Here is a 24,742-nt window from a genome sequence, read left to right as displayed (position 1 = left end):
ATCCCATCATCTAAAATCAGTCTTTCCTTAAATGCATCTTCCATTACTCTGTGATTTTCTTTCCACAACTGTACTTCTTGTTTCATATTTTTAATAGCATGTTATTATTTTATTACAGCCCCCTTTTCCCACTGCTGTAATTTTTAAGATTCTGAGTAAATAATTCGATTTTTTTTTTTTACTAAAGACAGTGGGATATCTGCAGACTGTGTTTTAACTCTTTTGCAAACTCAATTAAAGCCAACAAAGTTATCCATCTGTATTTTAGTTCCTGACTTGTCCCATTTATCCTTATTATTGTAGCCATAATTGATTTCATGTTACATCAGTCATCTGGATCAATTATAATTAAATAAGCAGTTACTTGTTTTTGGATGTTTGCAACAGTTAAGAGCCAAATAAAGCCACATAATTCATTTTGTTTCTCTCTGGTGCTAGTAAGATCATAATTTGTTATTATTATGATCAGATTAGGTTTTTTCACATACTACTGTGAGCAAAGAATCATGACTGGACTTTCTGAAAGTGAGTTATTTTTCATAGAAAATAACAAACGAGTAAGATCTTTTTTAATCGACTGATCCACTTAAATGCTCTCGTCTCAGACATTGTTTATAACATCATTCTCATAAGTGTTTTCTACAGTAATTGGTGTGGACTAAAGGAATATCATAGAGTTATGCTTATGTTCTTAGAAACTGTGGCCTGTGCTTATATGGATGAAGGCTGCATAAAAGTTATGTTTCACTCCTAGGCCTGAAGAAGCCTTACAGACAGTAATTTGACTAGCTATGCTCCGTAGTGCCACTGAAATAGACCCACTGTAAGATGTTTCCCATTTTAATAAGTCTTCTGCTTAAGTAAGCATCTTAAAGATATTTTCATAAACCTGTTTCATCACAGTGTAGCTGTGCGTTAGCCAATTTCTGCCTTTATACCTTAAAGCAAAAATAAGAGCCTGCTTTGAGATCCCTTTACTCAATCCCTTGAATATGCACGGGCACAATGTAACATCAGTTTGGATGATTTTTTGGATGATGATGATTTTTATTGGATGATTCAGATCATGAATTTTGGGGCTCTTTAAAGGCCCCAAATTTAAATATAGAATCTGCAGCTCATTAGCCCATATTGAGCTATACTGTCACAGAGATTTTTTAGCATTACTGGACACATTACTGTACGTGTTTTCTCTGCCCAAGTCAGAATGAACTCTTGAGTATACTGCCACATTATTAATGTTATGTACACTTGATGTTGGACTATACCAAGAAGAATACAAAGATACTAAAAATACATCCCAGTACTGAACGCAAATGATCATATTTTTAGACTATCAGAAAGTCTTTCTTTATATAGCTTTTTTTTCAGAGCACTCATAACGTCATCAAAACCACGTAGGATTTTCAGAGCTGAAAAACACAAAAAAGGCCAAGAAAACAAGAGACCAGCCCCAGTTGTTTGCGTTAGGGCTCCCTCTAGTGGAACATGTGGGGTTCTATATGCAAACTATTTTTACCTTGTTTTTACATGACTGAGTGGAACTTACAAGACAACAAAACATGTGGTCCACATTTATTTATTTATTATTTTCCAAAATGCACAAATTAGAAGAAGAGACACACAATCTAGCATTTTCATAAAACCATCATAAAACATTAACTACAGAGCTGTGTGATTACATAACGCAGGCGTGAGCTTAAAAACTCCAAATGTATAAAAGATAGATACTTAAAAAAATTGAAAGTTTATAAAAAATTTGCTTAAAAGTGAATATGAAAATTGGTAAAACATCTTTAAAAAGTAATAGAAATTTTGACATCAATAGCCTATGCACTTTAGTTCAAGGAGTTTGATTTCAGGCATAATTATTACCAGTTTACACTGACATATATTATTTTAATATTCCTATCTTACATGGCACGCCCTTTTAAGACCAAAATCACTTACTTTCTGGTTCCCTGACAAATCTCACTGGCTTCACCAGCGCTCTCTCAACAAAGTCTTGTTAAATTTTATGAGCACACATCACAAACACAGATACCCTCTAATCAACCATCCAAAAAACCTTTACATATAAAAATACAAAGACCATAGTACCGCAGCCATCAGAGAATAATGGTAACCTCTCTCCTCTTTAACACCACCTTAACATTATTACCACAATAAGCAGCTTTAAAAAGAGGTGATGTGAAACAGACATCTTTGGGTTTGATTTGGGGAATGTGATAAACACATAAAACTGGTTAAAAAGGTGTAAAGTTAACCAACACCTAGGAAATAAAACCACGAGGTCCTGAATTAAGTCAGAATGATTAAAAAAAATCAATATCAAAAATACTCTCAAGTAAATAAATCTTGTGCATAAATATCAACAGACTATTGAAGTGTTATATTTTGTAGCACCAATGAGCTAGTTGATGCAAGGACACTTACCCATGAGAGGGGTGGCTTCAGTTATTCCAAATGACTGTGATGGTCACACAAAACGATGCTACTGTGAAACACCTATGGTACAATGAAAACACGCTGCTCTATGAGCCGACTTATATAAAACTGATATGGAATTACAGAACGAGTGCATAACAATTGAACGTATAGTGAAATGCGGTGAACAGTTTGGATTTGTCAAAACAGTGCTGACAACTGGATTATTGCAAAACTAGAACGAAATCCATTCAATGTTCAGTTTCACACTTTTCCAACCACCACTGGGATTAAAGTAAGACCACTGTGTACAATAAGCAATGAGTAACAATGGTGTGAGCTCTCACGTAATTATCTGCACATACTTAAATTATTCAGGGTGAAAACGAACGCACAAACAAACTTGATGTTTCCTTTAAGTACAATAGATGAATAAACATCTGTGGATTGGCTGTGTAGCTGAGCTGTAGGCGTGTGGTTTACTTTAGTTCACCAGCAGGAGGAGAGGAGCCCAAGAGCGGAGACTTGGGGGAAACCTGGACAAGTAAAAAAGTTTTTAAAAAAAAGTAAAAAACCAAAAAAAAAAACCCAAATTATAGTTTAGAACTTTTTATCAAATCATGGTTAATCCATCCATCCATCCATCAGGGTACACCAAGGTAAGCCAGCTGAAAGATGTAGTCTCCCCAATGTGTCCTAGGTTGCCCTGGGGCTTTTTCCCATGCCCAAAGTACTTTGGAAGGAGTAGCAACTCTACTCTGAGCCCCTCCTGGATGACCAAGCTCATTTTACCTCTAAGAGATAACCCACCACCCTTCATAGGAAACTCATTTCTACTGCTTGCATCTATGTTCTCCTTTTTTCAGTCACTTCCCACAGCTCAAATAGTTTCACCAGATCAGTGTACATCGCTGCCACTACAGCAATAACCCATTTGTCAATCTCCTGCTTCACTCTCTCTAAACCCATGACCCTAACACTGGGAAGAAATGAACATTTTGTGAAGTTAAAATCACAGCTACTGCCAATCCAAGAAAAATCTCAGGTTTTGATCCTTTTACTGTTTAAGTGCATCATATTTCCCCTGTATTTCCTCTCCCAGGAGTGGTTTCTGTTCATGTAAAGGACCTCTTGATCACTACATTTACATGCACATTAATATTACACTACCATTTTAAATACAAAATATATTATATTTGAGTATGTGTCATTGAAACCACACATCCTGTTTGTATATTCAGAATTAATCCCACTGAAGCATGTTCTTGTTAAGACATGGAATTACTCATATGTTAGGGGCATTCTTTAGACACTGAACTGTCTCCTGGGCCTTCTGTTCACCAGGTGACTCTGCTTTGTTTTGATCATGCTGTGCTTTGTCCTGAAAGAGCAGACTGAGAGTAATTACCTGGATGAGCAACACAGGGCCAGGTGTGCTCAGGCTATGACTAACTGGTTGAGCTACAGCTTGGTCCTTGGGTTCCCTTCTTTTGCTTTCAACATACATTACCAGTCATCCAAACATACACATTTACATTACATGTAATCACACATTCCTGATAGTTAATTACAGTTTTTCAAACATCCCTTTGTTAGTACTTGTTGTAGTTTATTAGCCAGGTTGTGAAATAAAATACATAAAGCACATCTGGAATTTGTCCATCACTTGGGGGTTTATATACTAGTTTATGACACATCTTGACCGTTTACGGTCAGCTTTGTGTTATACACAAACTAATAACCAGCTGAGAGGCTGGGATAGTGATTCATACCTGAAAGACGAGTGCAGATGGCTGGTAGGATAGAGAAACATGAGCAGACTCATGTCTGCACGTTTCAGCAATGTGCTGTCACTTTAGGAAACTTAAAAAATAAACTTAAAAGAATGAGTGAAGTTTAGGTTTTGTTGGGGAGCAGGTAGAAGTCAAATTATATGACAAAGTTATGCATCTCTCGTTCTGTTTAGCCAAAGAGCTGCACAAACATACACCATAAAGCCCACATTAGGTGAGAATGTGTACTTATTCTAAGGCAGTGACTTGTTTGACAGCTGCAAGCTTGTGGGTAATTGGTTTCTGGCTTAAACAGATTTGCTTGTTTGCTACTTTTGCTCAACCCAAAGCCAACTTTAATTTCTGTAGGTATGCCGTAAACCATATGCAACTCTTGCATATCAACATGTGTTTGAGAACACGCAAACATTGCAACACTGCCCAGATGTGGGAAGGAGGCTTATTTTAAAGAAACTGGTTGGAGGAATAATTGACCGAAGATGTGTTTGCATGGCTCAATATGTGACAAAATCCAGTTTGGATGGGTTGCATGCAAACAAGAATATTATATAATTATTAGGGGTGCAACGATACACAAAATTCACGGTTCGGTTCGGTTCGATACTTTGGTGTCACGGTTCGATATTTTTTCAATACACAAAAAAATGTTGATGCCTTTTTATTAATTTGTCATTTATTAAATTTTCACGGCACATTCTGCACCACCTCTCTGTGCGTTCATCATTTGTTTAAAGCCAGCTCACCTCCTGCAACCACTTTTCCGAGAATACGCGCTTCTTTTGTGGTTCGGACTCCTGACATTTCTTTGGAGGTGGAGGAACACCAAAGTAATTGCTTAAAGGAGCTTCTTCGACATCTTTAAGAGTTCTAAACAAATGTCTGTCCTCCTCCTGAAAATCTTATGTATGCAAACACGCGTTGCAACTTCTTATCTTGTGCGCCTTTTTTATTTTGACAGCGAATGCGCACCTGCGGACCACTTATGTGCAGCCCTGGTTATTTAGCTCATCATATTGCAGCCACAGAAATTCTTTTGTCCATGAAACCATAAAGCTGCACTTTCTTTTTGCCTTATAGTCTGATTTGTCATAACTTTTCCGTTTTGTGGTAAGCTTTTCTTTGGCTGTCACGTCTTCACCCTGACCTGTCTTATTTGGCTCAGCAGAACTAAAATATATATCCTGCTGCTTTTACACACGCACTCACATAAGCTCAGCGATTCTCTGCGCGATCAACCTCTCACATGTTTAAGCTTGCTGCGGGAGATTTCACTTGTCATGTCTGCATAGTAAGCTAACGATTGATAAGACGATGTCAGAGGAATTGGTGCGCAAATTATCATCACTCACCAATCAGTGCTGTTGCTATACACAGTTCGCGCGATTGCAAAGTGAAAGCAAAAAACAAGCGCAAATTCAAACGCGATTTCAATATGTCACATATTGACAGTGGCTCACCGATGCCAATGACATAATTACCCAGCTACATTTCCGAAAGAATGCAAAAGCATTGACATATATTTTTCCTTCCTACGATAGGCCGACGAGCAGAGCAGGGCAGCCCGACTGGAAAAATCGCTAGCCCCGGGACGTCGGGCTAGCGATTTTGCTAGCCCTGTACCTGATTGAGGAATCACTCATCTTTGGAAAAGAGAGTTTATTACAGAGAAATGTCTCTTTCCAAAATAAAAGCTATACTATACGCTTCTTCTGGGCTATATTCTCAGCAGCATATTAAACATATCAGGTCCCCATAAGGAGAATCATGTGCTAACGGCTGTCTAAATGACTCGGGTAACGTTTGTATGCGTGCTTGTTGTTTTTGTCTGCTTCCACTTGTCTTTGCACTAGGATGCTATCGGGTAAATGTGCAGTCATATTCGTTGTGTTCCCACTAGTGTTGTCAGCCTTAATCTGAAATAAGGTTAACGCCACAACACGGCAAATCTCCGTTAACGAGCTACCGCGGATCGCCCCGTGTGTGGGGCTGGACAGCGTCAACACATTAACGAGCTAACTGCGCTAACACACTAGTTCCCACTCATGTAATTGAGCATTGCGTGGCACATCTGACATACTGTTTTACTTTAGTCCATGACACCCTTACCTTCAGGGTCATACATCACATGAAGACCAAAATAGTTCCAGACGCCAGATCTGAATGAGGGTGGGGGAGGTTCAATTTGCCATGTTGCAACAAGCTTAACTTCTGTCTAGCTAGCTTGCCCTGCGCTCAGTGAATCTGTGTTCGACTACTCCGCCTAGGCTGCACTGTCGAGCGCAGATCCACTGAGCGCTCAACACAGACAGCACCGTCAGAAGGAAAGTTGATAAAATAAATTAAAAATGTTGTATTGTTCGATACATATGCGTACCGAACCGAAAGCACTGTATCGAACGGTTCAATATCGATACGAGTATCGTTGCACCCCTAATAATTATCCGTGTGTTATTAGCCATAGAAAGTGGCAATCACTTCCATGACACATTTCTTGGATTGTTGAATGTTGGTGTGAAAGGGATACTTTGTGTCTTAGCAGCATATTTAGATACTCACAGGGGATGGAGGCTTTGCAAAGTTGAGGTGAGCGTACAGAAGCACAGCGATGTCATTCTGACTGGCTTCAAGGGCAATGGACAGAGCAGTGCTGCCATCCTGTTTAATACAATGAGAAAATGTTGGTGAGACGCTGGTTTTGGGAAGGAGTCCGCATAACCACAGACCGAACTGGAATTCTTACATTATCGGTGAGAGTGGCATCACATCCTGGCACTGATAGCAGCTGACGCACAATGTCCACATGACCATGTTCACAGGCACACATGAGTGCAGTGGAGCCGTCGTCATCGCGGATGTTAACTTGTGCCCCGCAGGACAGCAGCGCTCGCACCATGTCCCCTCTACCATGACTGACTGCCAGCATCAGCGCTGTCTGTCCAGCCTACAAAACACACATTGTTTAAAATTACTGTTACCCTAGTTTTTTAACCAAACTGTGGACACATTGAGACTGCATTTGTGTACATGGTGCAGCAGATACATTTTGAGCAAAGTTCTTAAAATCACTTGTAAGAAGACGGTCTAGTTTCTAGAGCAATTGCAATGTGATTGCTAACAGAATTCAAACCAGATGAGCAAATGAGACTGGCTTCATAAAAATGCACAACTTTTATCCCCTGTTGTCATATCCCACATTGTTCCAAATTTAATTAGTTAGAGCGGCTTTTACTGAATGAGTGTAAGGAAAGTAACAGAGACTGTAATCACTGGTCTCGTGTATGTCACTGGCTTTTGCTACCTGCACTATGCCCAAGGTGGTAAATTGCACATCCACACAAAATCACAAGGTATTCAGATTTTTGTGGAATATGTGCAAAAATGTCACAAATAAAAAGTTTCAAATAAAGACTGAAAATTCTAATAACTGGGTACAACTGGTGCAAGAAATATTTTCCAGATATTTGTCAGTTTCATAAGAAACATGTAGCTCAGAGAAAAAATGTCCCTGTTAATGGATGTATTCCTCTGAAAGCCAAATGATAATCAGATGCTTACTGTCTTAAAGGTGGAATAAACAGAAAAATACAGAAACTTCAGCTCATTGTATTTCCTTGGGAAATTGGATTAAAATAAAATATGTCCTTTACATGCTAAATGCCTCCCAGGGTTAGTATCGTGCACCACATTTTCCTTGACAAAGAAATACTTAAATAAAACACACATTTAGTTTGTTGGGATCTGGTTACCACTTCTTGTTTGGGTAACAACCAGTGGGAGGCTATGAAAGTTTTACAGTAATGTACTTTTCTAACTGTCCACACAGTGTCGCTGTTGGGACAACTTTTGTGAAGCACTTGGCCATGGGTCAGCTGTCTACAAAGTTTTTACTCTTGTACTTGTTGTAATGATTACAGTTTTTGAAACATAAGACATTTTATGCAGTCCTAGTCCTGCACTAATGCGTGACAATGGGGGATTTTTGTGTGCGTGTGGAGACGCAGTAAAAACTAATGAGCAGTAGAGGGCGCACCTGGCTGGCCTTGGCATTGACATCCCCTGTGCGCAGCAGCTGCAGGACAGTTTGAAGGTCACTGTCGGAGTGGAAGGCAGCCAGAGCCGTCAGCATGATGGCCGTGTAGCCCGCCTTGTTCTGCTTGTCAGCGTTACACAAGCCTGTCAGGTAAAGAGGCCAATCAATTTGACAGGTGATATAACAGCAGCACAACAAAGTAAAAGGGATCGTTGCCATACCACTGTATGAGATAAATATCTCAAGAGTGAGTCTGTATTTTAATATGCTACCACTAATAATTTAATATGACTTCTTACTTAAATTGTAGAGATTATCATAATAAAAAATAACCATAAGACTTTACTTTGACTCTTCAGTCTTATGAGATTTTACTTCACTTAATATCCAATTTTTCTCCAGCGCCTCTGTTGTTTTCTCATAAAAGCACAGAACTCACCAGTGTCCAGCAGAAGTTTCACCACGGGGAAGTTGGAGTGGGAGACAGTGTAGTGAAGGGCTGTATTCCCGTTGCCATCAGCCATATTTATGACAAACTCCAGCAGCTGAGGGGAGATTGAGGCGAAAGTGTCCATGTAGGCCTTGACAACAGCTGTGTCGGCCGTTTTGTGGCAGGACACACGTAGCCACTCTTGCAGCACTGTGGTGTAAGCTGCCCTCTGAGATCAGACACAATGAGGACTGTTAAGGCAAATAAACATTTGACAGATGGCTGAAGAAATGCAAGAGCAACGACGACATCAAAAATGTGAAACCAAACCTCAGGAGAAGCCTTGAGTTAATGTGTTGTTTGATCTTTCAGTACTTGCAAAAATTATGAAACCAAAGTTAAGAATTTTCTTATTTTAACTTAGTCTTATTCCAGACATGGGGTGCAACAATCCAGTGTAGTCTTAATGCCGTTCCCAAGCCAGGATAAATGGGAAGGGCATCCGGCATAAAGTCTTTCCTGAATCAAACATGCAGATAATCAAACATCTTAAGCTATGCTTTAGTAAATATTTAGAGTTGGCAAACTAAAGTAAAATATATTCCAAATGAAATTATTGAGTGTGCACAGTTTGTGGGTAGCTGTGCCTCCTTGTTTGAGGTTGGTCTATGTCATTTATTTTAAAAGTGAACCTTCTGAATTTCCTAGAAAGAAGTAACGACAGGAGAAATGTGAAGAAATGTGGAGAAATGTGAATTAGACTCAACACGTACTGCTCCTTGTTGGCTGAAGGCATTAGGTTCCCCCAGGGCTTTCTGCAGGGCATGCAGAGCTAACATCAGGCTGTCACTCAGCTCCAGTCTGTGGCAGATAAGGAGACAACATCACTCTCAGATGTTCATAGATCCTTTAATCCTCACAAACAGACTCTGTGTACACTTACCTGACTTGTTTTGAAGGCGCTGTCGCAGTCTCATTTGAAATACGTTCATCTGCTGGTTTGCACTCTGACTGGATGCTGTACCGCTGCTGGGTGTTATCACTGATTTTAGTGAGGCCAGGTGATGAAGAACAGGTAAGTGAAGCCTTCTGCTCAGGAGTGGATTCAGTGCTAACTGGTGTGGAGGTGACCTGTTTGTGCTTTTCTGATGATTGTTTGACAGTCTCAGAATCATTTGGTGAACATGGAGGAGGTATGGCGTGGTCTGATGCTGGTGGCTGTGAGGCACATTTTTGCACCACAGTGTCTGTCGCTGGTGACTGAGGTGCTTTGTTTGATGGCATTGTGTCTACAGCTGCAGACTGGCTGGGACTTGAGTCTGGAATGGCAGCTGGTAGTTTGACAGCATTTTGCTGAGGTACACTGGTGCTTTCTTCTTGTTTGGAATCCTTGTTGTGTATTGTCTGCTGGTGCTGGACTGTAGACTCTGGAAGTTTTTCTCTGGCTTCATGATATTCACTAGAGTCACTCCCCTCATCTGAGCTCTCACTGCTGCTATCTTCTGAGGATGTGGACTCGTAGCTGTAAGACAAGAACAATTTTCACTCTGCTCAAACAGCTCAAAGTCTTTGCAGGTGACACAGGGAGTACATTTCTGCTTCTTCTTTTACCTTTTTACTTAACCTTATGCTGACAACATTCCCTTGACACAGTACTCAGTGGCAATGAAAATGGCCAACTGCTGCTATGCAAAAACTAATACTTACCCTCCATTGACTCCAATAAACTGTAGGTTTTTCTTCGTAGAGGGCGAGCCTGGTTCACCTTCTGCTTTCCGCTTCATAATTGATCTCAGAGACAATTGGGGAGATGAAGCTAGAAAAGATACCAGCAATTATTCGTACAGTGGGAACATGATGATGGTCAGAAGACACTAGTTTAAAAATCACATACCTGTCTTAGGTAAGCCTTCTTGTGATTGGATAGACTCATTTGCTTCTTCCTTATTATGCACAATCCGATCATCAGATGCAACAGCAATGGCAGGATTAGCTACAGGTACTGAGGTGGACAACCTGCTCTTCAAGACATCGCGTACCTGCTTAGAGCTGACTGCAATCGGCAACTCAACTGGAGCATCTGAGGGAGAGAGACAGACAACATTTCAAAGCTAACTAATCAGTCTTTTTGTGGAGTAATGCAATAAATAATTGTTATTTTAAAGATACAGTCTGATGCAGTACAATCCAGCGGCAATGCAGCATTCCAAACCCCTCCAGTTAAAATTTAAATATAGAAGTTTTGCGACTTTTCAACGACTTTTCAACTTTCAGTAAAAACATATATTTGAGGGTGACAGACTCAGTTTCTCAGACAATGATTAAGTCTAGCCTTGGACCAACCTCCACACACACACCTTTTTTTAAGAACTGATCCTTGGTGATTTTTTTCCTTTCAGTTTAGGATTAAGCATAATTCATATCTGGGAAACTTTTTGCAAAGGTTTCACAAAATGCTCTTGCATTGGACTGCATCAGACTCTCCAGTTTAAGCTCATAAAGTCTCAGTAACAGACCTTCAATTCGCCCTCTGTGGTGGTCTTCCACGCCTCCAGCAGCTGGCTGAATGGGGGGGGAGCTGCAGGTCTCTGCTCGGAGCAGTGTTCCCACCTCTACCACAGTAGGCTGCTCCAGTGTGTACACCTGAATTCCTACAGTTCTCTGGTCCCTCTGGTGTCGTTGCTGTGTGAAGCTGACTAGTGTATGCAGGCTGCAGCCTTGAGGCTCCTGCCAGCCCAGGCTCGTTGCTATGACTGGATGCTCTGCCTGAGGGCCCTTCTGGACTCCTGCCACCTGCTGCTGTGAAGCCTGTAGCTCCTGCATTGTCCTCTTTAGTTGACCCTCAAGCTGACCCACTTGATTTTTGAGGACTTCTGTCTCAGGTAGCAGTCCCAGATCCTTCTCTTGAACCCAGACCCCCACATGACGACTTCCTTTTGAGTCCTCTGGTCCCACGCCAATGGTGCGCACTTCCCGCTTTGCATCTGGTCGCACTCCACTCACAATCACTGTGTCCTCAATCTCACACCCTGAGTCTTGCTTGGACCCATCAGGTGTGGTGGGGGACAGTGACCCTGCTGGCTTATTGTTGTTGCTCCCCTTTCCAGTGCTCATGTCTTCTTCAGGGATGTCAATATAGAGCTCCCCTCTGGGACGACCTCGGTTGAACCCCAGAGTGTGGCCCAGGAACTTCTGGCTCTTCAGCTGGACACTGAGCTGCCGTTTCTCCTCCTGCAGCACTGAGATTTTAACTTGGAGCACAGGTATTGTTTTCACCTGATCTTCTAGCTCCCTTATCTTTCTCAGGGCTGCAGCCATCTGCTCCCTGACATGTTGCAAGTGAGCTGGGGTTGGAGTTACTGGGGTGGACAGACCAGAGCTCATGGGAGTGAAAGATCCACCTCCACCCTGTGACCGGTTGAAGCTGTGTGCGCTGCTGATGGAGGTGTTAGAGCCAGCTACACTGCTGTGCATGCTGCCAAGATTGGAGAATCTCCGTCCCTCTTTCTCTTCTTCCAGCTTCCTGCGAGCATCCAACAGAGTCTTCTCCACCCGGGCAGTACTGAAGCTGGGCCTTTGTGATGTATGGTAGCCTGGGGCACAGTAGGAGTAAGAGGAATGCCGGCTGTCCATGCTGGCATTGGAGCAGAGAGACTCCGTGGAGGTCCACCAGGAGCCAGCGTAGCCATAGCCACGGGGCAAAGAGCCATAGCGTGGCCGGCGTTGGACAGGCACCTTCTTGATAGTGTTCCCCTTCTCTATGTCGTTAACATATTTGAGGAAGTCTAGGTCCAGACGGTAGCCATAGGGGGTCTCCACTGAGTAGGGCGCCTCCTGTTCTTTGGCGTGCAGGGAAGGGGGGGCAGGCGGGTTGAGTTTCCCTGCAGGGGAAGGAAATAAACTTTAAACAAACGGAAATCTGCATCTAATCTTGGGTTCAGACTTCAGAAAAAAGCATCAGCTACTCCATAGTTATAAATGTACTCAGAATTCATCACCAAATTAGGCACAAAGTGGATTGTTGGAGTTCATTATGACACAATCTTACAGTTAAAATACATGCAAGTTGTGTGATAGTTTAAATCCTAACAAAAGCCTTAACCTATCATCATCTTTATGTTGATCATTATAAGGAATTAAAAATAGAGGGCGCACCTGGGAAGCCGGGGTCCATATGCAGCACCTGTGCCATAATGTGCCTGTGGCTGCTTTTCAGACAGTCACACAAACACGCTCACCTGTAGGGAGACAAAAGTGTTGAAATTAAACACACTGTATACTAAACATTTCTATAAATAACAAAGGATAACAATTAAATAATATGCTAAATTTGGTACTAATTACTAACTAAAAAATACTATAATAATAACTATTCAATAAAAACTGCACAATAAACAAAGACAGAACAGAGACAATACGAAGTGGATTGTGCAGTAGGTGTTGAATACCAGGTTCAAGTTATGGTCAGGATATTGTAGACAGGACAGGACATGTGAGACATGTGCAAGATGCAAAATATTCAAATATAGTATAATTTAGATGTGTGTTCAGTAACTATGTGATTAAGTGTGCAAATAAGCATATTGCCCCCAGGTCCAGTTTGTAGTGGATTTGTGGAAGTTTTTGTTGTTTTGAGTCTTTTGGTGAGTATTTTAAGGTGTTTGTAAAAGTGGCTTTTCTTGCATTAATTATAAAGATGCAATCAATGCAGTAATACACAACTGTCTACATCCAAGTAAAACCGAACAGAATCAGTATTCAAATATCTTAATATCTTGAGTTAACTGTAAAGTTTGCATGACATAGTGTGTCCAGAAATAATTACCGCTTTTGACTGCATTGCTCTCTCTGTATAATGGTCAGAAATAGCATTAGCCTTTCTTTCACTGCATTACCCGCCTGCCTCCATCCCTTATTTTATCCTTTCATTTTTTGAGCATATTGGGCCACTGTCAGTTGTATATTTGTTTCTGTTCATAGCATTCAGAGAAGAGAAGTTACAGGGGGAAAGTTTCCTGGCAGCTAATTCCAGGACAGAGATTTGCCAGTTACAGCCTTATTAGGAATCATCTGTGTGCACTTACTTCGCCTCTCACATTAGGATTTACAGACACTCTCTCTTCTTTCTCTCCTGCACTTCTTCCATCTCTGGCTTCTTCTCTATTTGTCCTTTCTTTATGCTCTTCTGCTCCAGTTTTACCCCTCTAAGCATCAGCTGATGATCAGAAGGTTTCAGCTAGTCCCTTTCTTTTCCTCTGCACACTTAGATGCTTTTTAATTCAGCCAAAAAACACAGTGAATTGCTGAGAGCTTGCATTTTACCAAAGGTAACATATGGATTTTGACTCTTTATAAACAAAAGACTAAGCCTTTCCCTCCACAGAGAGCAACACACTGCCAGCAAAAATGTAGAAACCCTAATGCCATGCCTCTGAGTTGGTGTGTGCTTGGAAAAGATTAACTTTCTAGGTCATCACTTTGTGGAAACTGTGGAAGTCTTTAAGCCATCCACAGCATTAGTCAGTTGAACATCTTTATATACTATGGCTTTGATAAGATAGGAACAGAAGTCTGCACTGCAAACCACTTTGTTTTCAAGTGCAAACTATATTTGCCTCAGTCTAAGGCTGTTTTTTGTTTTTTCTCTTCTCTAAGTTGAGCCCTCTCTCTCTCTCTCTCTCTCTCTCTCCATCTATCTTGTGACCCTAGCCCGTGCTTGCTCATTTGTGAAAAGTAGGACACTTGGAAACACTGACTAAATTGACATGGTATTTTTGAAGTGCTTTAGTCAGTTTAATTTCTCGATGTGATTCTGCTTATCTGTACCCTTTCATCACCCTCTCATTCCATGATTGCCACACACTATTGGGCCGTGAAATACAGACTGCATGCAAACCCAAACCCATTTTAAGATTGGCACCATGGTGGTAAGGAAGAATCACACTGGTTAATCTAATTTAAAATGAAGCCAACTATCCTTCAGCTTACACATGAGGACTTTATGCCTCAGATATAAAATTTTAGTCAAACTTACATATGGGAAAGTGGAGAAAAAAAAGACAAAACTTGACTAATATTGCAGAGCCTTTAAAAAAGATGAAGAATTTGGCTGCCTGCCCTCAGCCTACAGTTTAAGTGTCTGTTTATCTCCATTGAAAGTGTCAGACTGATGGTGTACAGTGTCTGGTGTACAGTGCGGTCTGGGAATGACTACATATGTGAGAAAGTGAGAGTAGGACATAGAGGCGTGGTTGCAAAAAGACAGACTGTGTGAGAGAATATGCGTACAGGGTGGAGGGCAGCACTGACAGGGGACAACCGATGAGATATAATTAGAGTATGTAGTTTTGCAACCTAACGTGCCTGCCAAGCAGACTGGTTGATGTCGTCTACTCGACTTCCCTTCAAATTCCACTTTATTTTTATAATTTTGCTCTGAAGAAGCAAACAAGCATAGAGAGACAGAACAGAAAAAATCAGGTTACTACGGGTAAATCATTAAAATGCACACAATCAATAGCTGACTACATGGTGATGGTTATTTGTACGATTAGTCCCAGAGGGAAAAAAAAAGAAGAAAGGTCAACCCAGACACCTGCTGATGAACACCAAATAAAAAAACGTAGATGACTATCCAATAGTCCATCAACTTTATCCAGTTCACGGATGAGGCCAGAGGGCCCGGTCCATTCAGCATACATCTGATGTGCAAATATAAAAATCCTGTATGAGCAATGCCTAATTTCCAAAACGATGGGTACCATGGAAAAAAACTCCCAGGCACGGGAGAGTAGTTTTCCCTGTGTAAAACTACCATTAATAAATAACAGCCAATTTAATGAGCAGAGATGATAAGTTTTGCCTTTCGTATATTTCTTTTATGATAGCCAAGGAAGCACTCCCCTGTAAGTGGTTCTTGTCCAGACACTTCTTTGTTATTGCCTTTTTACTGGCACTAAGTAATACTTCATGGCTATATTTGCGTCAAATGTACAAGTCACTTGGTAGATTACCTAAATATATGATATCGAGAGTATAGTCAAGCTCAAAACCTATTATGAGTTTCATTTATGTTACTGTCTTTGCTCAGTAAGATTGTTTTGCTGGACAATTAGAAAACATGTGATAATGATCAGCCATTGTAATATCACATTGTATCCAGCAGTGTCCAGATTCCAGATCTGCCCCTTTGTTGATGTTTTCTTTTTGGGGTTATAAAAAAATGAATTATTAAATAAAGGTGCTGTCATTTTATTTTATTTATATAACCTATCTTCACCTGTTAGTGTTGTATTTGTTCCTTGATTTGACCTTGATGTATAAGGTGGAATTTTTCCCAAGACACTACATATATGAACAAATTCTGGGTAACAGCTTGCTGTGAATGTTGCCCTTCTATGCATCAATAAAAATATTTATGATACCCCCATGTAAATTGCAGGTTTCACTAAGAAGTTGAAAACTTTCGAGATCTGTATTAGCTGAAATAACAAATATGATGTAATGCCTTTCCAGGTCCAGTCTCTAAACTTCAAGTCCGAATTATACTCGTTTAAAATCTTCACCATATTCCAAAAATCTTAAGAACGGTTATTCCTCTTACATTAATTAAACAATATATTTAACAATACTTCTGTCAGATCACTTAATTTATTTAGGTACTTGTTTACCTCACATACCACAGATTGTAGGACGACACTCAACTGGCTTAATTCTTAACCTTTCCATTTTTGCACCATACCCACTGTTGCACCAGCAGAATGAATACTGTAACTGTGTTGCTCTACAATAGTCCTTCAACCATGGCAGGAACATTCCACCTTTTTCTTTTCCTAGCTGTAGTATTTTAAATTGTACTCTAGACTTATTACCCTGCCCTATCCTACAGGTATTCATTTCCATTTATTAATCTGTTTTATTGATATCTATGCTGGTAGGGACTGAAAAAGGAATAGCAGAAGAAATAAAATGTAATTTTCACAATTTCTACTTTATTTTACAAATTAAGGGAGCACATCTTTCACGGTCTACTTTTATTTCTTTTAGCATAAAACAATCATTTAAATTTGATGTTGTTTAGATTCTCTTGTATAGTGATACCTAGGTATATAATACTATTTTTTTCTGCTGAGTTTATAAAATTAGCGTTGATAAAATATAGCTTTATAAACACATATTTTGGGTCTAGTGTATGTTTAATTTGCATCATGAATAAAAACTTGTTTTATCCCTGTAAGTAAATTTACTGTTATTTCAATGTGTTTTCTAATTACTTGAGCAAGAAGCCCTATAAATAATGCAAAGTGCAAAATGTAAAGTGGGGCTTAAGGGACACCCTTGACGGCGTACTCGTTTCTAACTAATTACCCTGAACAAATTCCAAAATTCTGAAATCTTCTTATTTAAACTGATTATTTTCCACTATCAGGCTACCACAACAACAGCAGAGTGTTTCATATGTGCTAATGTGTGTGCACGTATTCCCCTGAGTGTGTGAGTATGGCTGGGGTGGAGTGGCTGACCTTTCTCTACGTCTCTCGGGTTTAAACAGAGTTCCTTTGAGATGACATCTGAACAGAAACCAGCGTTTGCCCTTCCCCAGCCAACTCTCCCCAGCCAGCCTCCATCTAGGACACATGGTTTGCCCCCATTACTCCCCCCTACCTCCTTTATAGAGCTGCATACCATGCTAGAGGAAGCTAGCATGGTCTGGTCTCTCCCCTCTATTCCCTGCTATTAAGATTAAGACAACCCCTGGGGGGGTAAGATGCAGGTCATCCAGCACAAATTACGCGTCTGTGGTATGTCCTGTAGGATGTCACGAGAGTAACTGCATAATGCTGTAGCTTAATTGACTTCTCGTACTCACCACTGAAAAAGATTTTTTCCTCTATGTGCATGAAAGTTTCGGGTTTACTCCTTTCTATGCAGACCAAACTCCAGCATGGTATTAAAAGGGTTAAAATTCGGTTTGAGTTACAGTGTGGATAAACATTCCCTCAGAAGACTGAGACCACCGTGATGAGTAATTTTAAAATGCCAAGTTTCATTTCAAGGTCTGTTCTCCCTAGTTTATCAAACTCATTGCTTCCATTCATTGAGTCACCTTATTATTATTGCCATTACAAAGGATTAAACCTCAGTACTGCTAAGTCAAAAATACCGCCGCTCTTTCCACCACCCAGAGACGATCTTTATGGAGTTTTCCATTGCACTGCTGACTCTCAGCCTTTGGTGATTGCGATTTTGCTCAAGCTTGGGAATGGTTTGTGAATTAGGAAAAGAGGGATTTATTTTCTACTTCATACCAGCTGCTTGCGCTGCGAGGACGGGATCTCTCCTCCCCTGGCCCCTTGCCTCTCCCTTCCTTTTCTTGCTCTCTTACAGTCAGCACCTGCGGGAAATAAGAATAGAGGAAACTTGAACTTTGGCTGTCACTGCCTTTGACTGTATCAGTTAGTAGTCCAGAAAAATGACGATAACTGGGATATATGCAGGAATAGTTTTCAGGGGACATCAGTAAAATCATGGAAAGGGTGTGCAGCTCTGCTGACACAGAGATAAACAGAGATTCATAACAGGTGGGCATGACGTGAGGGTAAACACAGGTTGTAAAGCAGGAAACAAACATTTCAAAACAAAACACACATCCAGTGTGTCAATGTTTTTGACTCACACACCGGATGTGAACAACATACCCCCATAAGATGCAAATCACACACTGATTGTTGCACAATATAAGTGAAGCCTGAACCATGTGCAAGTTCTCCTCTCACAGCTTTCTAGAAATAATTTCCCCCACCCCATTCCAGTTCAAGGCTCTCTAATCAATTCAAGGTTGGGAGCGGGAGCCTCCCTGCCATGTGATTGGGCAATGTGTCAGTTTTCTAACACTCCCAAATCCAGTGGCACACACAAACACCCCCACCCTCTGGATTAGTGGGAACCTGTCTGTATCACCTAAGGCTAGACTGCTTTCATGAGCCTCATGATGTATTTCCTTCAACAAAGTCTTAACTGCTGTGTGAGTGTCAACCAGACATGCTGCATGACAGCGTCTGCTGCCGATTCTCCTACTTTGGCTCCAGCAGCACAGAGTCAGGCTGCTGTGAAAGTGCGGTCGACATTTTGTCTGGAGTTCTCAGAGCCTAAAAAACGACGAGTGACCTTTGCGTCATATCATAACAAGGCTTGCCGTTGTTCTGTCCATTGTTTCATTGTGTTGCCATGCCAATACCACTGAGGGTATTGGTGGGAGAGAAACATCTTTTAGACTAGAACTACAGCCAAATCACAAAGAGCCATTCATTCAGGCCCTAGTTCCACAGCTGGTTCTAATAGAAATCAAGGAGGGGCATCTCTGAGAAAAAGAGAGGGAGCGGTAGACAGAGTATGGACGAGTGTGTGGTAAGGAAATTTGCCTCAAAACAAACAAACAGTTGGTGAAGACCTGTTATGGACCCACACACTGACAGAAAGTGGAAACACAAGACGCAGGACTTGCACTGAGTGACTGATATCTAAATCTAAACAGGCTCCAAAGTTAACAAAACTAGATGTATGTGTTGATGACTGTGAATAATACCAAAGTAAAAACATATTATGAATACATTGCCACCTTAGTTATGGGACCTCATTTATCAAATCCAAAAGCTACTCGCAAACAATGAGATCAAAGACAGCGGCGCATGTCGGGCTGTTATAACTGTGCGTTTGGCGTGGATGGCAAATACCAAACATTACAGAGGAGACAAGCTGAACTCCCATGGACTCCCACAGAACACAGATGAAAACACACATACCCCCTAAACACACCAACACTGTCTGAAGCCTGATGACTCCCATAAATCAACAAACACAGTTGAAGATATTACTTTGATTTATTCAAGTAAGGGCAAAGATGATATGAAAGCCCAGTGATTTAGTTGCTTTTAATTCATCTGAAAGGTTTTAGCTCCCAAAGAAAAGCTCTCAGAATGGCAGTTTACGTGCCGCTGTCATCATACCAGGCTAATTGTCTGTTTCAAAACGGAGACCATATTTGAGGTCTGACGAAGAAAGGGTTACAGGAAAGGGAGCTTCATCTTTCTATTCCCCAAGGACGCAAAAACAACTCAGTCACTTCCTCCCAGCCCAGGAGAAAGAGTAACAAGGAGAAAGAGAGCATAAACGAAAAAAAGGGGGGGTAGCAGCGGTAGGAGAGGGAGAAAGGAGTACAGTGAGAGAGGGAGGGTGGGACAGAAAAGAGGGGAAATGTGAGGAAAGACAGGCAAACTGTAAAAGGAGAGGGAAGAAAGTTTTAGATGGAAACTTCTGAAATGAGAAGAACATGCCTGTTCTCAGATTTGGACTCCACCAGAATGAATCACGCTGACACTAGAATGAGTGCTGCTACTAACGCAGGACAAACATCTACAGATCAGACAGAGGGGCCGCAGAGTGCTCCTCACAATGAGTAAATAACGATTCAAGAGGACCTCTCCTCATAATCCTACATGGCTCCACCTAGAAGATTACCATCATTTGTACATTCCTCTCCTAAAATAGAGAGAAAAAAAAGAGAATCCCTAAGACAAGTAGTACTTTGTTGCACTAAATAAAGCTTATTGTTGTTCAGAGTTGTTGTTTTTTTCAGGGTAACAGGCCACAGACCTCAAAAAAGATGTGCTGAAGGCTTTTAAATGTCACATAAAGATGCTGCTGTATTTACTGAGACTTCTTTGTCTTCCTCCTCATTCTGCAGCACAGATGGCTTCATTCAGCCAACTAGCCCTGGATGAATAATAAATCAGAAAAATTAAAACAAATCTTTCCCAAAGAGCTGAAGAATAATAAATGCAGAAGCAGCAATAGCCATTTTTCACCCAGCGTAATGTGGCTGAAGAGCATATGTCACCGCATGACAGAAAGGGCCTTCACCAAATGCGAGGCCAGATGATCTCATATCAGCATGCTCATACAGTGTGTACTCATGCTGCTGGTGGGACATGTGGTTTTTGACTAATGTAGCCATTAAATTCGGGATAGTGAAATCATAACCCAATGGGATGTCACCTCCAGGACTTCTTGCCCTTTAGGAAAAAGCCCTGTTTTTCACATTAAGGAGTGGTGATGAGAAGGAGCAGACGGCGTGGAGCTGGAGCAGTCTGGTGCTAGAGAGACTATGGCCAAAAGGAGAGGCCGGCCAGCTCACATTACTCCTGGAACAGGAGCAGAGTAAACACCCGCCTCTCCGCTATTGGTCATTGTGCTGACCTCCAACAGGAAACTGAGCAAGGGTGGGGCTGAGCGACAAGGAGCGGCACGGGGGGGGAAAAAAGCCATTTGGGAGAAAATTCCTGAGCAGTTGTGGAGGTGGGGATTAAGACGGATGCTGAGCGGAGACGCAGAGAGTTGCTCTGTTTTAGAGAAACTGCGGTGGTCTGGAGAGGAGGAAACCCAGACAGCAGTGATTGAGAGATGGTGGAGAGCCAGTCACAGCAGTTTGAGGGTTAAAAGATCAGGTCAGCGTGTGTGAACAGATGGTACAACAGAACGCAGGAAGTCATATCAGTCCGGTTTCCATGCTAAGTTAAGCAGTTCCTTTTCGAGAATCTTATCAATTACTTCCTGATTTGGTGAAGTTGTTGATGCAACAGTTGTACAGACACAAATAAAACAAAACAGACAAGGGAAAAAATAATAATCCAATGCACTTTACACATGTTGCTTACTGGACAGCACAGTCCATCTGGCTTCTCTGGGTGATTAATAAAATAAAGGAGATCAGTCAGCTTATTCAGCAGGATAACGAATTACTGTCCCTATTAGAGAAAAAGCCAGCTTTTCACCATATGTTCACTACACTGCTCCCCCTAATCGACAGTGTTAAGTAGGAGTATTAACTCACTGTCTTGACCACAGCAGTCTCATGCTGGGCTGTATATTTAACCAACTCTAGTGCAAAACTTCCTGTTTAATATTCATGTTGTTATGGTGCATATTCACAGAGTGCTTTTTAGAAAGGAAGAATAACACATTAAAAACAAACTTCATGCATAAAATGAATAACGCCCATTAATATTATTATAGAGCCCTGTGCCATAAACCATCATTATTTCACATGACTTTATGAAAATGGTATACTGTCTTACTATAACAGGTGATTAAAAATGCAGTAAAACTTCTCTGAAAGGCTCATCTGTGGTTAAAAAAAAAAAATCCAAGAAAGTGATAAACAGTCTCACACAGGTTCAGGGTGTAATTTCATTAGCCTTGCTAAACAATTTAAACGCCCGGCGAGTGGCCCAGTGTGCAAATGGGGTTTATGGGCCCTGCATTCCTCCACTGCACCCCCAGATCCAAACACTGTAATGAAACAATCACATTCCAGCTCAGAAAAAAAAGAATCTGCTTAAGGAGACTCCAGCTGCTGACAAACCTGGACCCAGATCCATAAAATGCAGTCTGGGGGACTCCCTTAGAGTGGGTTTTCTCTTTTACTGCACTTACACTCAACATATCTCAAATTAACAAGCAAATATTTAGTTAGCAGTCCTCTTAGCTGAAACTAAACCACATTATTGTCTTAATAAATCCTACAATCATGAGGGCTCTGATATGTTTTTGCCTTAAACCACTGTAACAAAAGCTAATTTATCCCTAAGGTCTGTCCTTAATGCTCTTTAACTATATTATAATATATGGGTTCTGTATGACGCAACAACACCTTTTCCATGTAATAACATGACAGATGGGACAGAGACCATGTGAGCACCATGTAGCTGCTGGTAGGTGATTTAATACAGCCAGCAAACCCATTACACAACAGCAGGACAGTGGTGTATTGTATGATGTAGTGTAACAGGCTGATGACTGCACTCCCACATCCTGCCAAGTTCTGCTTGCCCACCATGAAAACAACATCTGACTGAGCTATAGAAGTTTCTCAGTAAAATGACTGCATTCATAAACAAATAATATAGTACTGCAAAAATTAACAGGGAGATTCTAGTTTATTTGAGAAAGGACTCAGGTTAGAGATGTCTTTCAAGAAAAAGGAAAAAAAAAAAGAGCGAAAGGTATACATTTGGTCCACTTGCCCTGTTAATATATAAGCCCCTTCTTATCGCTGACCACTGGCCAGCTACAGCTAACGAGACCAGCAAATATTGAGGGCAAAAAGCAGCACCGAAGAACATCTGGAAGTCATGAAAACTTGCAGCGTGCCTGGGACCCACCCTCTCCCATGAGCCCTTACAGTTTTTAAATGAGATTTTCGTTTTTAATTAAATTATAAACTGACTGGATTGTTGCAACATTTTCTGAATTAAGCATGAGAATAAAAAAAGTTTCAAAGGCAAGTGCAAACACACCCAAAATGTCTTTCTTTCTTTTTTGTTATTTTGCTATTTTGGAAATGATGTCGCGTTTAGTTGAATACTGCGAGATTTAAGAGCCTAAAAGTTGATCTTTCCAGGCAGCCCCCCCGCCCTCCACAAGCCCACCAAGACAATAATAGAGCCCTATGTAATGAATTAAAGCCGCTGTATGGAAAATGCAAAGCTTATAAACAGAAATGTTAAGAAAGCTAGGGTTGTGAGGCCAGAGTTAGTGTGACAGACGCACTCTCAGTCCCTATATGATGTAAATTATTGATAAATATTGATAAATCTGGTTAATCCCGCGCGGTGAGCCTCCAGTGATGCTGTGAACAAAAAAGAGGACGCACCGGAGAACCAATCGCGAGAGTCAAACATTCCTGCAACCGCAGATAAATACTAATATGAAATTATGAAAGCTAATTAGTCAGAAACCTTTAACAGAAATACACAACCAGCCATAAGCTACGCTAGGTGTTGGTTTTAGAGGATAAAGGACCCGTTACTTCAGAGAAGGAGCACCGGAGGGGAGAATGGGCAGGACCGACGCTTCACAAAAGAAGTCCCACTGAAAGCTCCTCGTCTGAAGCCATTTACAAAACACGCTGACAAAGACAGACCAAGCTGGTTTTCGCACAGAGGAAAGTCAACTTATTGTCTGCTCTTACCTGCCCTGCGCAAATCCTTTCTGCCGCCTCGGCCCAGGAGGAGCGCTCACTGACAGAGAGACAAAAACACCGCAGCCAAGATGCTCCGAGCCCCCTCCCGCTTCTCTTAAAGGGCACGCGGCCACGAGGCCAGGCGGTGAGCTCGCGCACTGCAAGTCGGTCATCTCGCTGGAGTCTTCATATATATACAGAGACATATATGAAGCTGTGCAATCGTTTGACCCTCCTTCAGTCTGAAAGTCAGATTAAAAAAGGGGCCCAAGCTATTTTAGTGATGAGGTCATTTATGATCCCACTAGCCTACATTTATTTATTTATTTTACTGTAATGGAAAATTAAAGGGTTTCTTTTAAATGGGTCTGGTTGTTTATCATATACTGAGCCGTTTATCTATGATAGATATATTAAAATGTATTAAATGTTATGTAAAAAAAAAAAAAAAGTAAAAAAGACCCAAATTGTGGGGAAAAAAACTTTATTTATAAAAATGTGTTTGTTACTTCTAACAATATAAATGTCATTCCTTCAAGAGCAGTTTATTAGAATCAGAAAGCAGTTTATTAGAATCGGTTTAACGCCAAAATATCGATGACCAGAACTCATGTAAATAAACACAATGAAGTCAACGTGGTGATTCTCTTTTTAACGCCTTGTTACTTCTATACTCATTTTTAAAATATTAATCTAATCAAGCATCTGGCTTATGTGTGTAATAAATAAATCTTTTGTAAAGGAAACAGTTAAAATCTTTGAATTGCTGAACTTTCAAAATAAGACGCCTTGTTATAAAATAATAAGCAACGAAGTACAGTAAAGTCAGCAACTATAATATTAAAAATCCTCACTGGTCCCCAGCTGTCACTGGTAACATTAAAGTTTACATACTGTATTCTATAATAAAATATTTTTAAACAACTTGATCACACTTTTTGGATATGAAACACTGAGCTGTGCATTTATTTTCGTGCCCATTCACAACAACAGATGCTTTAAATGCAACTACATATTAAGTTTCAAGTTTAATCCTGAAGTGT

The 24,742-nt window shown here is 40.8% G+C and overlaps 1 protein-coding gene across 1 annotated transcript; it reads right to left on the bottom strand.

The window, feature by feature from the left end:
• Nucleotides 1-1,568: 1,568 nt before the first annotated feature.
• kank2 (KN motif and ankyrin repeat domains 2) lies at nt 1,569-23,820 on the bottom strand. Its single transcript, XM_006798142.3, has 13 exons — nt 23,709-23,820; nt 17,989-18,074; nt 12,836-12,918; nt 11,197-12,561; nt 10,575-10,760; nt 10,388-10,496; nt 9,624-10,202; nt 9,454-9,541; nt 8,690-8,909; nt 8,251-8,393; nt 6,961-7,161; nt 6,777-6,875; nt 1,569-2,963 (listed from the first exon to the last, which is right to left on the bottom strand). The coding sequence occupies exons 3-13, from the start codon at nt 12,870-12,872 to the stop codon at nt 2,907-2,909; spliced, it is 3,084 nt and encodes a 1,027-aa protein (XP_006798205.1). The 5' UTR covers nt 12,873-12,918; nt 17,989-18,074; nt 23,709-23,820; the 3' UTR covers nt 1,569-2,906.
• Between the last annotated feature and the right edge of the window lie 922 nt (nt 23,821-24,742).

Source organism: Neolamprologus brichardi, chromosome 4 (assembly GCF_056152115.1).
Source record: "Neolamprologus brichardi isolate AB-2024 chromosome 4, ASM5615211v1, whole genome shotgun sequence".
Lineage (NCBI taxonomy): Eukaryota > Metazoa > Chordata > Actinopteri > Cichliformes > Cichlidae > Neolamprologus > Neolamprologus brichardi.
Note: the sequence above shows the minus strand (reverse complement) of the source record. Positions and strands in the feature narration are given on the sequence as shown.